This window comes from Egretta garzetta, unplaced genomic scaffold (genome assembly GCF_000687185.1).
Source record: "Egretta garzetta isolate BGI_Z169 unplaced genomic scaffold, ASM68718v1 scaffold322, whole genome shotgun sequence".
Lineage (NCBI taxonomy): Eukaryota > Metazoa > Chordata > Aves > Pelecaniformes > Ardeidae > Egretta > Egretta garzetta.
The window spans coordinates 5400261-5414752 of NW_009259044.1; the positions used below are offsets into that span (position 1 = coordinate 5400261).

The following is a 14492-nucleotide window of genomic DNA, read 5'->3' on the forward strand; positions in this document are numbered from 1 at the left end:
CGCGGGCTCCCGGCACCAGGCAAGGCTTCGCCGCATGGGACACCCGTGGCCACCAGCAGAGCTGCCTGGGCAGCCGTGCCGGGAAAGGCCACGCAGGGGCTCACGGCACGCCGGAGGACAGCAGACATGAAACATACTCCTCCTCAGTCACCAGCAAGTCTACCGACATGGTTACCCACAGCTGCCGGGGAAGACAAACCTCTGGCTCTTACTGGCAGCTTTGTAAATATCCCATGGTCTCTTGCATCCGACATAAATCACAGCTCATCCCTTCAAAAATATAAATGAGGGGAAGGGGTTGGTGGGAAACTCCACCCCCTCACCCAGTTTTCTAATAAAATTTTATAATTCCAATAAAACACATGACTGCCTAACTTATGGCATTTAAATTCTTGCCTAGTCACACACCATCATGAATTAATGTCCCATCATTCATGCCCTGTCGTATCTTATTGCTCAAATAACATATGATTTTAATGTTTCTATTTTTCTGCCCTGGTGCTTATTGCCTGTACATCAAAAAGGGGAAATCAGCCCTGCAATTGTACTGTTAGTAAGCCAGTATCACGGAAAGAGAAATCCCAGGTGAGATAACTTGTGCAGTCACTTAACTTTCACTCATCCTGCCATGATTTGTTCACTCTCCCCCAGCAGCTTTCAAGCAGGGGGGAGCTAGGTCCTCCTACCTGTGCAGCATCTCTCACACTGGCCAGGTAGGTAAGACATACCTTGTACCAAATCTAAACTGCTGAGCCACAGGGTTTGAGGAGCAAGCAAAAAGGACAGCCAGAGGCTGTTTCTGAAGTACCTCCATGCTGCAGTGACCTCAGAAGCCCAGGAACAAGATCTGGTTCTTGTCATGACCAAATCTCCAGGAAGCAGCTCATTTTGTGCTGCTGGTGATCTCCGAGGTGTGGTGAGCTTTAACCAAGACAACTACACCTCATCTTCAGGATCACATCCAAGAGGAATATTTGGCCTCTCTCTGAAGGGAAGCTCACAACAAGACATCCATCAGGCCATTGTTGCACAGCAAGGACTATGTCACAGGGGTTGAGCCACCCAAAAAACCCAACTTGTCTAAAGTCCACATTTTACCCTAATGCTGAAACAAGGCTTGTAAACAGACAAGCAAACACACACACACATATGAACAGCCTCATTCAAAACATCCCCAGTATTGTCTGCACCCTTTTTTAAAGAAGGGATGGGAAAAAGAGGACCTTTGCAAAACCACAGTTGCCCAGTCCACATGTCTTCCAAAAGACGATCAAATTTCAGAAAGGGAAATAAGTCTCATAGGCACACAATGCAGCTGGAAAGAACATCTCAACATTTCAAAGGAAGGAGAGACAAAGCCACAAGATCCTGGGAGCCAAGGTACCGGAGTGATAGATATAACATAAGAATCCGAGCAAGCAAAAAATATTTGTGGTAGCGTTATTATAACTCATCTTACATTGCAACAGCATCCCACAATTCAAGGCCAGGTTTCACTAGAAACCATACAAGGTGTTACACTGCAAATCAATGTAGATCAAATAAAAGCAGAAAAAACAAATGTTATTATTCCAGGTTTTCAGATCAGGAAGGGAGGCAGGACAAGTCTTGCCACAAGGTACACACTGCTTGAGTTGGAAACTTTCTTTCTCAGGTCCCGCTAGTGTACCTCACTCACAAACTCACTGCTCCACCTCCTATGACAATACAATAAACCCTCTCTGCAGCCAAGTGAAGCAGCCTGCAGCCAGGAATTAGATACCCAGGCCTCTGAATTCAGGTCAAATGATTTTGACCCAGCCTGAAGGAAAGCCACAGTCCTGCAGGGAACTTGTTTCTCTTCTGGCCATGTGCACAATGGCTGGTAAAACACAGGACCTACCTCTGCCACTGCAGAAAAAGGAATAGCTGCAGTTAACTGCTTATCAGTGACCTGCGGTAAAGACTGGGAAAAAACATGCCATCAAACCACTGCTGCTGATTAGCATATCAGCAAGGACCCGGGCTACACTGGCATTCAGGGGACAAAGCAGATGGGGGGCAGAATAGGAGAGTTTGTGGAAGCAGAGGAGGTGTTACTGCTGTTTATTTTAGTGACTGCTCTAGAGGCATGCCCAGCATTTTATAGAACTGGAGATACACAGGGGAAAATGGCTCCCTGAGTCAGAGAACTGAGGTTTGTTCCGAGAAGGGGCTGGAGCAGGAACATCCTTAGAGTGCAAATGGGAATCAAAGGGTACTCAAGCTGCCTGCCTAATTAGGGATAGTAAAGGAACATTCACTTAAGGGAAACTAAAGGTTGTTTAAATCTTTTCCATACTTCTTATTTTGCCTTTATTCATGGAGAAATTAAGTTCCTATTTAGTCCTTTGCAAATGCCAAAACACATTAAACTATCAAGGAGGTGGTTTAGGTAAATGCATTTTACTTCACCCTCCCAGTGAGCTAAGAGCTTATATACACTGTGCCCCAGCTGATACACATGGACTTGTTAGACTGCACTGACATGAGAGTATGGATGGGGAATCAAGAGCAATTAACACATGACAGTTTGGGTTAGGAGGAGACTGCCAGGATGGGTATGACAGCAGCGCAGTGATGAAAGGGCAAAGCAGGGAGAAATCATTAGGAAGGAGGAGGAAGGGTAATAGGACATCCAGAATCAAGGGGAGGGTTGCAGGCAGTCTCAGGGCCTGCAGCTGGTTACAGGAACAGAGCAAAAGAGAAAGAGTTTAACCCTGCTTTGTATATAAGAATGGCTCTTTCAGAGCAAGACAATAGATCATTAACTACAAAGCAGGGAAAAATGACCCTCAAAAGCCATGACCCGAGGGGGAACAGTGCTCTACTTGCAATAATTCACCATCTGATATTTTGTTTATTTTTCTATTTAGTGTAAGATCTCAATCAAGCTCCCCGACACACAGAGCAGAGAAGGTGAACCTTGCCAGCCTTGCAAGATGGTGGCCTGCAGCCCTTCGAAAGCACACAGGCCTTCGTTGCTGGAGGGCTTTGAGTGCTGTCCTGAAACAGCACTGAAGAGGGCAGAGAGTGATTCACCATCCTTGTGCTGCCTCAGCCACCTCAATTTTCAGGCAATGCAGCCCAGTTTCTTTCCCGAAGCCTAAAGCCATAACACACCTCTGGGAATTCCCACGTCAAAGCTACAAGCTACATCCAATACCAGGGTACCAGTTCATATGACACTGCACAACTGCCATCAACCCAGCCAGGACACTGAAGCTAACCCCACCTTCAGAAAACAACAACCTATAGAGGAGGTTCTGGGAGGCTCCAGATTAACCGCAGCTCAGGTTTGCCTATGAAAACAAGCCCATAGATCAGCCAGCTCAGTCTTTCACCAGGCAAAGCAGGTCCCTGCACGTTCCTGCCAGCATCTTCCAGATCTCCCCCAGTCCTCATTCTTGGGAGAAAAAGCCTGTCAGGATCACACAGACAAGAGTGCCTGTGGAACAGAAGGTGATCTGACCATACCATACTCAAAAAACCATAGACTCAGCACAAAGCACTCCAGGGTCTCCCCGTCTTAACTCCCTTGGGTGAAGACTGGAAGAGAAAGCTTGATCCTCCATGCGTCCTTACTCTGGCAGGCAGCGCTTGACAGGAGCTCTTTGACAGAAGCTGTCTTGGCCAGCCCACAAACCAATTTAAAGCATGTACAAACCTCCAGAAGACAGTTTAAGAAGAGCCTCTGAATGCAGACAGAAATGGCAATTATTAATTTTCTAAATAGAAATCTGACTACTTAAGCCTTATTTAAAAGTGTGCCTGTCTCTATAATTACACAGCCTTAATTTGTTTTCTTTACCACACAATAAATAAGGTGTGCACAATTACCCTCTGCAAATACAAGGCAGTGCCTCCTGACTGGCTGCCTGAGTACGCAGCCGCCCAGCAAAGCATTTAGAGGGAATCACAGTCTCTTAAGTACCTGCTTCCCAGTAAAGGGGAACTCCAGCACTGCAACTGGGCACAACCTGCTGGGACCCTTCTCTCCTACATGCACAGCTCTACTGTCCCACAGCCAGAGAAGGCTGGATGCTTTGGCCAGCTGCAAACGGGTCCTGTCCTCTCCCATGCGCTGATTCCTTGTACACTGTAAAGCTGAGCTCTCCTGTGGACTTCCCAGTGCCAAATAAGGAATGGGATAATGGTGTGCTCTTCCCCACAAGGCACTACAACCACCTCTCTTTACTATTCCTCTGCCTATTTTCATGATACATACAGGAGCTTTATATCCTCATGACTTGTAATCCTCTATCTAGTTCAAATAAATTGGCCAAAGCATTCCAGTGTTATTAGGAAGACTGAGAGCATGCAAGACTTTTTCCTCAATAAGCTGTGCTAAACACAGCAGCACATTAAATATGTATTCAGATGGTTTGTGTCTCAAATTTAGGAACCATATCATCCTAAAGTTTTCTTGTGCAGTACTGAGGTTTTCTGCCAACACCAAGTATTTCCTACATTCACCTGCATTGCCTGCTAACGCTGACTTCCACAAATCTTGGCTACACAGGCTCAGTTTTCCACAGCCTAGGCCTGCTGGTCCTCACATCCAGTGCATGGTGTTCTCCAGGACCATCTCTGTGTGAGCCAAAGGGCTGTCAAAGCTGCACAGAGACATGACCAGGAACCCACCAGTGCAACTTTTCCCAGTGAGACGACCTCCAGTGAGGCTACAAAATGACACTGGATGATATCCAGTTTGGATCAGACCCACATCCATCCCCATTCAACATCCAGCCAGTACTTGTTCTGGAAGGAGTCAACTGCCTCAGTCCAACTGCCAGCAGAAGAGGTAGATCCACATTGCAAAACCCACTGTTCTATTTGGGATATAATTGCCTCTGTAGCAGTGACAGGCTTCACAGCACCGGCAGACAAGCCATGGAGCCCTAACCCTCCTCACTCAAGGAGAGGGGAAAGGGATCCAGAGTTGTTTCTAGATCCACACCTCTGGCTCCCAGTCACTCACTGCTCCTCCACTGATTAGGTTGGCCTCAAGCCCCTTACACTTATATAGCTAATTTCAAACCTTAAAGGACAGGCATGACCCTGCCAGGCTGCACTTTAGAGCACTTTGAGGTCCACAACTCAGGCAGCTGAATGCTGAAAATCCCTTTCATGGATTTCTCACCTTTCCTCCCTGATTCTGTGATGGGGAAGGTGGGGGGGCAGGGGGGAGCCAAACCTCATTCAGAACCATTATCTTAAACAAACCCCCACAAACCTGAGCTCCTGCAATTAGAGCTGGGATAAGTGATCTGCTTGTGATTGCACAGCTGGGGTCTGAAGACAAGTGCATGCACAGAGGAAGGGCCAGAAATAGAAGTTGCTGGGAGAAGGCAGAGCTATCTGGCCCATCTGAGAAACCCACCAGCTTTTGAGTTCTCACAATTTGTATGTGAGCTTCACATGGAAAAATGCCTGCTGTTGCTCAGACCCAGCTTGCAGCACCCTGCAAAGGTCCAGCCCAGGGTCCCCACCACCCTGTGCCAGCCCTCCCTGGCAGTGAAACCACTGTCATTTATTGGACACATTTGCCACCGTATTGACTCAACTCCACCTGCAGCCAGCCAAACAGCCAGCAAAGAAGAATGAAAACCAGGGCAGCAGTGACAACACATAGCAGTAACTCAACAAACCTTAAGTACACCGTCCCACCATCCCCAGCCCCACACCCATCCAGCTGCAGCCAGCCCTGCTGCAAGAGGATTGCGACAGTATCCCTCTCTCCTGTCAGCTACTGTACCTGGTTACAGCAGCCCAAGACTTACAGCAGAATGACATTTCCATTAATCCTTTTATCCCTGGCTCCTACGTGCAGCAGCTGTAGAAAATGTCAGGCCCTCGGCAAGCCAAGCTCCCCGGGAGGCAGCATCTGTGGAACAGTCGAGGAGGCACCTCGATGAGCTTGCATGGTGCTGTGGCCATGGAGGGGACCCTGGGTGGCACCTGGTGCCTGCCAGGCTGGGAAAGAAGCCTTGGGAGCCACCACACTCCCCCTGTCAGGGAGAGAGAACCCCAGAAAAAGCAGCCAGGTTGCAAGGGAGCAGTGGTCCGATAGCCTCTGGGGAGCAGGAGGGAGCCAACATCCCTGCAAGCACCAGGTCTCCGTCCCCTGGTGCCCAGCATCCGCCAGGGGGGCCACCCACGCTGCTGGGCTCCAGGAACAGCATCAAAACCCACTGGCAAACGCTAACCAAATAATATACTTACTTGCCTCAAGCTTCACAAGGCAAAGAAAAAAGATGTTAAGAACATGATCAATCTTACATGGCCCAAGCAGTAAACAAACATATTTCACCACCACATACCAACCTTAACTCTTGACAAGAGATTGATGTGGGGTGTTTTTTTTCCATCTCAAAAGTAATCTCAAAAGACAAAACCAAACATTTTTGGAAGAAGCAGAAATAATTGCATGTGTACACATTAACAACACATTCAGCCTCAAAACAAGTGTACATGGCCTTCTAGACTCCTACGATATGCCAACTGATTTTTTCAGGAATCAACTGTTTTTCATTTTATCTGCCAGATACACAAACCCCTCCCCCCACAAAAAAAAAATCAATTGGGAGAGGTATTCAGAGAGAACACTTCCCAGTCACAAACAACTACAGAAAACACAAAACAAACAGTACAAATCAAAATAACAAAGTGCAGAAATCGGGAAAATCCCAGCAGTCAGCATTAAGGAGGGTTTATCTAGACAAAATAAGCATGTTAAACTCAAAAAGGCTTCATGCTTGTTCACAACGCCCTTAACTATTCACGCCCTTTGGTACTGCAGATCTCCTATTTAGCAAGCACTTTACCATCACTTAGCAACTGCAACTGGTTTTCCAAAAAGGAAGCTTTTGGGGTTTTTCAGTTCACATAATTTCCAAGCAGACATCAAAAGACAAATCTATCCTGCTCTGCAGGTCGCATCTATCTCCCTCCGCCAGGAACATGCCCATATCGATGGCCACATGCATCTACAGACTCAAATGGATGCGCACTACAGTCATTTTTCATGGAAGCAGCCACTAGCACTGGTTTCCAAAAAGCAGGGATACACATGCTCTCCATCCTGCCCATCAGCTCATGCCCAAGGCCAACGGCCTCTCCCCAACCCCTTTTCAGGAGAGAGATTCAATCTCAGACAGTCACTTTGACAAGATATTTCAAGCCCATGGTGCTCCTTGCACCCTGGCCTGAAATTCAGACTTTCCTTTATCACCTAGAGAAAAATAAATACATTTCTAGAAAATAAATCAGTTCCCTTGGCCTCAAGAATGTGGGAATTCCACCAGACACCACACCCACTGGCTAACTCTATGCTTCTGCAATGTCCCACAATAACAGGACTCCAGCCACTCCAGCACAAAGCATCCCTATCCCAGGCCCACTGCAGACACTAGTTTAAGTAGTCAATAATTAGGAGCAGAGCTGGCAGCCCCACACCCCAGAATTTGTGCTGGAAAAGCACCCATTAGTTAAAAGGTAACAAGCAGGGAGGGCTCCAGCTGTGTGCTGGGGCACACAGCCACCCCCCAAACTCTGCAGAAAGGGAGATGTGCACCCACCACTGCAAGGCTGCTAAGACACAAGCGCTCATTAGAGCAATCAAAGCCAGGGCAGTTCTTAGAAACTGAAACCCATCAGCTGCCCAGCAGGAGCTTGCCCCATCCCACATCACCAGCCACTGCTCTTCTCTGAGCCTTTGCTTTTTCTTCTCCTACCCTTTACCACCTCTCCCTCCTTTTCCCCATCAGCATCCCCTTTCCCTCCCCATGCTCTCTCCCATGGGCACTTTGGCGATCATCTTTCCACAGGGAGCAGAGGGAAAAGGGGACGGGAGCTGCCGGCACTCACATGTAGCGCAGGTGAGGGTTCTTGGCAAAGGCTCGTGGCTGGATGTTTCGTAGTCCTGAGTTCCTGATTGTCCTGCAAAGAGATGCAGAAGGGCAGTGATGGAGTCAAGGGTGACAGCTGCTCTAAAACCCTGCGCTCAGCACCCAAGAGGCCCTGGGAGCCCTGCATTATCCCCTGGGAGACACATCGCTCCCCAGACAGACTCTATGAGTTATGAGAAAAGAGGAAATTGGGCTTTTCAGCTTCATCTGATACAGTGAGAGCACAGGCTCAGCGCAGAGCAGCTGCTGGGTAAGACTCTCCCCCCACATCCACCAAGGCTTGCTGGGGTGGCCCAGAGCATCTCCTGCTCCTCTCTTCTCCCTCCATCTCCATGAGCAGCAATGCCTGGCTCCACAGCAAACCTAAGCCCCAGCACTGCCATCTCCCCTCCTCAAACCCAAGAAAAAACCCTTCTGCTTGCAGCTCTAATAAGGAGGGGTGGGTATTTTGCATAGGGAGTTACAAACATTGAAGGGGGAATCCTCTTCCCACTGTGTTTTGGAGAAGCTGTATCAGCACTATGACCAGGGTTTATTGATATCTGCTGCAGACAAAAGTATGTGCGGCTCCGTTGCTGCTTTCTTAGGCAAGATGAGAACAGCAGCCAGCCTGCTTACAAGGCACGCGTTAAAAGTACAGCTTGCTGGGGCTTGGTTAGCGAGCGCTCAGCAACGTACACCTCTCCTCCAGCCTGTGGGCAAGCTGTACCTCATGTAAAGCTCCCAGTGAAACACATTAGCAGAGTCTCCGATTAACCCGGAGCAACACTGTGCATCTCATGCAAGCAGCACCCAGGGTGCTCCCAGCTCCAGGAGGGGGAAATTAAGAGATTGAGTGGTATCCTCAGTCGGCCAAGCCTCCCAAGCACGCGTGAAGCCCCTGCAACCTCACGGACTTCAGTTTCCCCTCTGTGATGCACAAGGTCAACCTTTCCTGGTGCTCAGAGGGTTGTGTAGGGAGATGCAATTCCCTTATTGCACAGCACCACCGTGATGGTGACTGCACTAAATGAGGACCAGCAGCCCAGCAGTGAAGGATCAGTGGAGACAGCTGGAATTTTGCATTGTGGGCTGAAATGAGTCAGAACAATCCACAAGCCCAGAACGGTGAGGGAGAAGAGAGGTCAGGGCTCTGTGCTGTGTGTCTGTGTTGACAGAGCTGTCAGGAGCTAGCAATCTTCCTTCTCACAGACCCAGCAAAAACCAAAAAGCACTTCATCCCCATTTTGCAAAGTCTTGTAGAAAAATACAGCAGAGCCAGTAGCTTAAACAGGCTCCAAATATCGTGGCATGGAGACTGTGGATGGAGGGAAGCTGCAGCTCTTTGCTGGAGGGAAGGGGCTGCCCAGCGCTATTCTCCTCCCTGACACGCAGGACATACTCACAGCCTCTGGAGTCCCGTGTACAGCTCCATGTCAACAGCATTCAGCGTCTGCAAGTTCTTCCAGTTCTCTATGTGTCTGTGGAGAAGAAGGAAAGGCTCAGCTGTGGCACAACCAGGTGGTCACTCTGCCCACGCAGGGGACATCACACAGCGAGAGTTCGCCATGCCCTAGCACCCAGCCCCACACCTCTTCCCACCTTTCTTCAGCCAAAACCTTCCTGCAACTGGTCTGGGGGTTGGACCTGCTCAGGCTTCAGCATTCACACCCTCAGACACAGACACTACACATCACACTGCCAAAATAAGTAGTTTCTCATGCTGCTTTTTATTCTGTTTTCCCAGTGCTTTGGGGAAGCCAAATATCGTGGTTTTACCAACAGTTTTGAGTGTGGAACATGCAACCGATCCATTGAACATCCTTGCCCCTCTCTGCGCACATTGGTAAAACAAAGACACGATTCAGAGCGCTCACACAAAGGGAGTGAATGCAAATAAAATGTCTCAACAAAAAATTGGGGCCTAAATGGAAGAAAAAAAGTCATATTTATCCAGTCTCTTACTGGAGCAGACAAACACGGTCCTGGTCTTTGCTGGCTGGAAGTGCTGCTGGCAGGAGAGCACCATACTTAGTTTGGAAACCGTGCCTTTATTATAAATTCCTCAGTCGCCCAGGGCGCTCTGGCAGGTATGTTATAGAGAACAAAAACAGAAATAGATCTGTCACCGCGGGATCATTATTCAGTAAATATTAGAGCTGGGGGAAGGTGACAGATCGACAGCCCCAGAGAACGGGGTCCCCTGTTATTGGCAGCACAGGAGCGATGCTGGCAGCAGCCTAGCTGCAGCCACGGGCCTCTGCTAACAAGCTGCAACACTGCGTGGTGGGGAAGGAGCTCAGTCCTCCTCTCCCAGCCAGTCCTTGGCCAGTTCAGCCTTTCTCCCAGATTAAACTCTGACACCCTCCCACCAGAAAGCACAGACATTTTCAAGAGGGTCTTTGCTGGGGAGCAGGTGGAGGTGGTCCTCTCTCAAAGCAAACCGAGGGGGAGAAAAACATCTGGCTTGTCCCCTTAGTACGTGAAGGAAGCCCAACTTCAATGTTTATGAACACACGCACTCAAGCTCACATCTGCCTTGATGCAATAGTTGGCTTTGGACTTGGCCCTGGAGAGGGGAAATATTTCCAAGTGATGCAGGGTTGGGGGGATAAGCCAGCACTGAGAACCATCCCATGAATCCGATTCTAGGCAAGAAGGCTGCGGGACCCCACGTGGTGGTCTGGAGGGTAAGCAGAAGAGGGACCTTTCACCACTTCCAGAGCAGTCACAGGGGCCGCATGTTCCTCCTCCAGCACTTGCTATGCCTTGTGCTTGCACAAGAACAGATGAATTAGCGTGACAAAAGTATATGGACCTATTTGAGCCATATCCCAAATACCATCCAGCTCAAGAAAAATACAAAGCCTGGACTAAATCTAAACATATTTCTCAGCTCTCACCATACAGATCCAAGAAAAGCAGAGACCCACAAAAGTCACCTCTGCTTTCCACATGTTCCATAATTGCCTGCATAGCCAAAGGGGTTAGCGTAAGGATGCAGCATAAGCTCCCAACCTGCTGCTGCATGACAGTGTAAGTTACAGTTCATCCTCAATGACCTGCTCATCAGCCTGGATCGCCCATGTCCCAGACAGAATGAGAAACAGGACATTATTACAGCAATTCTGTATTCCCTGCCAACATCTAAGGCCTCTGCGAACACTTGCAGAACAAAACACAGACTGGGAGGAGTCAGTCAAGAGATCTGACTGCTCGCTGAAACCCTTCCGAGGCAGGGCAGGACTGCGAGTTCAGGTCCTGGTCCACAAGATTGCAGGACTGAGTTACTGGGGACCTGGCCACACTGGGCAAGGCTAGAAACACAGGTTGAAGGCATTTCCTACCTGCAACTCCTACAACCCAAATGAGAGGGTCCTCCAAAACAACAAATGAATATGGGAATAAGCAGGAATAGGATGATGTTGGTTTACCACCAGGGCATGCTGAAGCTACAGCATCCAAGCAATGACCTTTAGGAAGGGATGGAACAGCCCTGAGCCAGGAGCTATGGAGCAACCACAGCTGGGAAGGAGGCAGCGGCCAGATTGGCTCTTGTTTTATTGATTGTGTGTGCTAAAAAAAGTCAAGGTTATTTTTGACCTGACACTCAAAGCCATGTGGGCAGCATTCTAGAAGAGACAGAAAAAGACCCAAGCTTGTTCCCAGCAACATGCACAAGCATGACTTTCTGACAACTCAGCATTGGGTACAGAGGTCTTAGGGGCCCCCCACAGCCAAGCCCCCCTAAGAAGTAACATTTACACTAGACTGTAAATACAGCTCCACAACCTGTGTTCCAGCCTCCCAAACAAAGCCCACGAGCTTCCTGAGCCAGATATGCTTTCGTATGTTATTCAGAGACACAACACCCATAAAGGGAGAGACAAGAGAAGCAACAGTGGAAATAAATACATACACGCACACTTACGTATAGGATAATCCCCCAGCCCAGCAGCTGCTTTACGTAGAGTGCAATACAGGCAAAGAGCATGATCTTGAATTAGGTGCACAGATCAGCAAGGGACTTCGAGGCCTTTAAGCTACAGACACTTCCCTTCTCAGAGACTCCCAGAAATTGCTCTTCCCCTTTTTTCTCTCAATTTTCAACATAGCAGGAGTTGCACCCTTGCTCCTAGGAGTGGCAAAAATCAGTCTTGGTTCACAGGCACCTCAAAGATACACCATTTTCTGCGGTAGCCCATTGCTTTGGAAAGAATAGGGTAACTTTGTGCTGGCTAGGTTCACCTGAATCCACTTTAAAAACAAAACAGAAACACATCTTATTCTGAAAGCTCAAGAAGTCAGGCTGTGATTGCAAAATTGGCAGTGGTTGCACAGGAAAGCAAACCAAGCAAGCAAAGAAACTCCACCCCTAAAACTTCAGTCCCTCTTCATGCCCTTCAGTATCTCAGCTATCTCCCCCTCTTTTCCTTCCAGGGTTTTGCCTGCCCTAGAAATCTTACATCCTCCCAATTGCTGCCAAAGACTGAGACCTTCCCTTCTCCTCTGCCTTGGTTCATTAACCTGTCAGGAACAAGGGTGCTGGGTTCACGCCAAATACAGGTGTGACAACTCCCAGCCCTGTCCTGGTCTCTGCAGTCAGGCGTTGAGGTATGAATTGCAGTCAGTGAGTTACTCCCTCCTCTCTGCAAACACCTCTAAATATATATTCCTGTGGCATTCCTCGGTTATTACTACGGTAAGCTGCTCTTCTGCAAGACACAACAGCTTCAAGACCAATACCATACTTCACAAATCCTGAAGTGCTCACCACGTACACATCCACCTAGACTCATTCCCAACTTCTAATCAAGACCATATTAGATGCATCGCTAACACAGGTGAGATTGCCCACTCTTGAGGGTGGGGGAGATGGAGGGAAGGGGGTGTTTGTATAAATACTTGCTTCCTTCTCATACTTCTCCTTTGTTTGGAGGGTCCTGCTGGTCCAGGTCTCCTTGCACTGCAGAGCTGCCATTACATGCCTTCTACAGACCCATCAAAGTCCACCTTAGGAGTAGCTGGGCTTTGCCTTCCCAACTCATACTGAAACACTGCACCAGAACTCCCCTGCTCTTCTCATTTCTACCCAAATGCACTCACAAGCATTTCATATCCATTTTCTCTTATGTCAAAACTGTCTTTGCTTAAGCAGCTCTTTTCCTTTCCCGGAATTTCCTCCCTCCTTTACAAGCAAGAGCCAGACCCACCCCAGCTATCATTTATAGGTTACGTGAGGCCAGCTCTTCTACGGCAGCACGGCTGTACCAAGCAGTCAAGTGCAAGGCAAATTGTCTCAAGTGCCTTGAAGAGATACTAACTCAAGTCCCAGAAGTGATGCAGATACATTGCTCAGGCAGAGTCCTGGTAGCAAGGTTATTTAGCTTCTGGTTTCAGACCCAGCACAGCTGACACTCACACTTGGTGACCTATGCAAGAAGGACCACTGCAACAGACACGGTAATAGAAAATGGCTCTGTTTTCTTCTTCAGCCTATTTAAATCCCTTTTTCTTGAATAACACTGACTGAAAACACAGAGCAGTCTCCAGGTCTCACTTGTATGACAGCATGAACAATTCCCCAGTTGCTCTGAAAACACCATGACTTGCAGCCCAAGATCACATAGGCCTCTCTCACAGCCCCATCAGCTTGGAGGTTTGTTTGCACCCCATAATTAAGCATTGCACCAAGCACTTCTATCCACCAGGTCATTTCCAGCTGACACGATTTCCTAGCTGGCAACAGAAGCCCTGTTACACCCACATTTCCATTCATCCCACTTTGCATTACAGACTTCCTCTTGGTTTTGCTGCTGCATCTCTTCCCCTCAGCCATGCTCGCCCCACTTTGTGTTCCCACAGCCCCAGCACTGTGCCAGCAGCAAAGCCCATGAGCATGCTCCTGCCTTTTGTGCCAGTGTCCTCAATGGAAGCAGAAGCCAACATCACCTCCAAGGAACCTCCGTAACTATCTCCTCTTTCAACACCTCCCACCACCACTTCTCCATTATCCAGCTCTTCACCTACAGCAGCTGGGTTATACTGTGTCTTCTCCAGAAGAACAAACCACTTATGATGTAGTGCAGCATCATATTAACATCTCACCAAAGTCATCTCTTTGCTGAGGAAATCAATTACCTTTCTAAAGGAAGATATGGGGCTAGCCGGCCAAAAGTTAACTTTAGGAGGCCAACTCTGCATCATATTTCAGCCTCCATGTACCTACAGCCATGCCTTTACAACTTGTTGAGGGCCTTGTAGGCCACTGAAGTCAGACCAATGGCCGATCCACAATTTGCATGCTGCGTCCCAGTTAATAGCAAACTTGTGAAGCACGAAGCCCTGATTGCCAGTTCCACAGCTCACAACTATCACATCTTCCCTCCCAGATCCCAGGGCATCATGTGCAGGTGTCTGCCCCTGCATTACACAGAGACAGAGATCAGCGACCTTGCTGGTGACCATATGGTCACCAAGTCACAGTGTTTAGGTTTCAGCTGTTCTCCAGAAGTACCAGGACCTTGCCTCGCATGCTGGAAAGGGACTGGTAGCTACCGACCCTGCAGGAACAGCATCTACTTT

At 48.5% G+C, this 14492-nt stretch overlaps 1 protein-coding gene across 5 annotated transcripts in view; it reads right to left on the bottom strand.

Moving 5' to 3' along the window:
• NTRK3 (neurotrophic receptor tyrosine kinase 3) overlaps window positions 1–14492 on the bottom strand; it is a 224353-nt gene that overhangs the window by 177628 nt on the left and 32233 nt on the right. For all 5 annotated transcript variants that reach the window (XM_009635072.2, XM_009635071.2, XM_009635069.2 and 2 more), the window contains exons 2-3: window positions 9314–9388; window positions 7888–7959 (exon numbers count right to left, since the gene is read on the bottom strand). In XM_009635072.2, the coding sequence (XP_009633367.1) occupies window positions 7888–7959; window positions 9314–9388 (147 nt within the window). The remainder of the gene's footprint in view (window positions 1–7887; window positions 7960–9313; window positions 9389–14492) is intronic.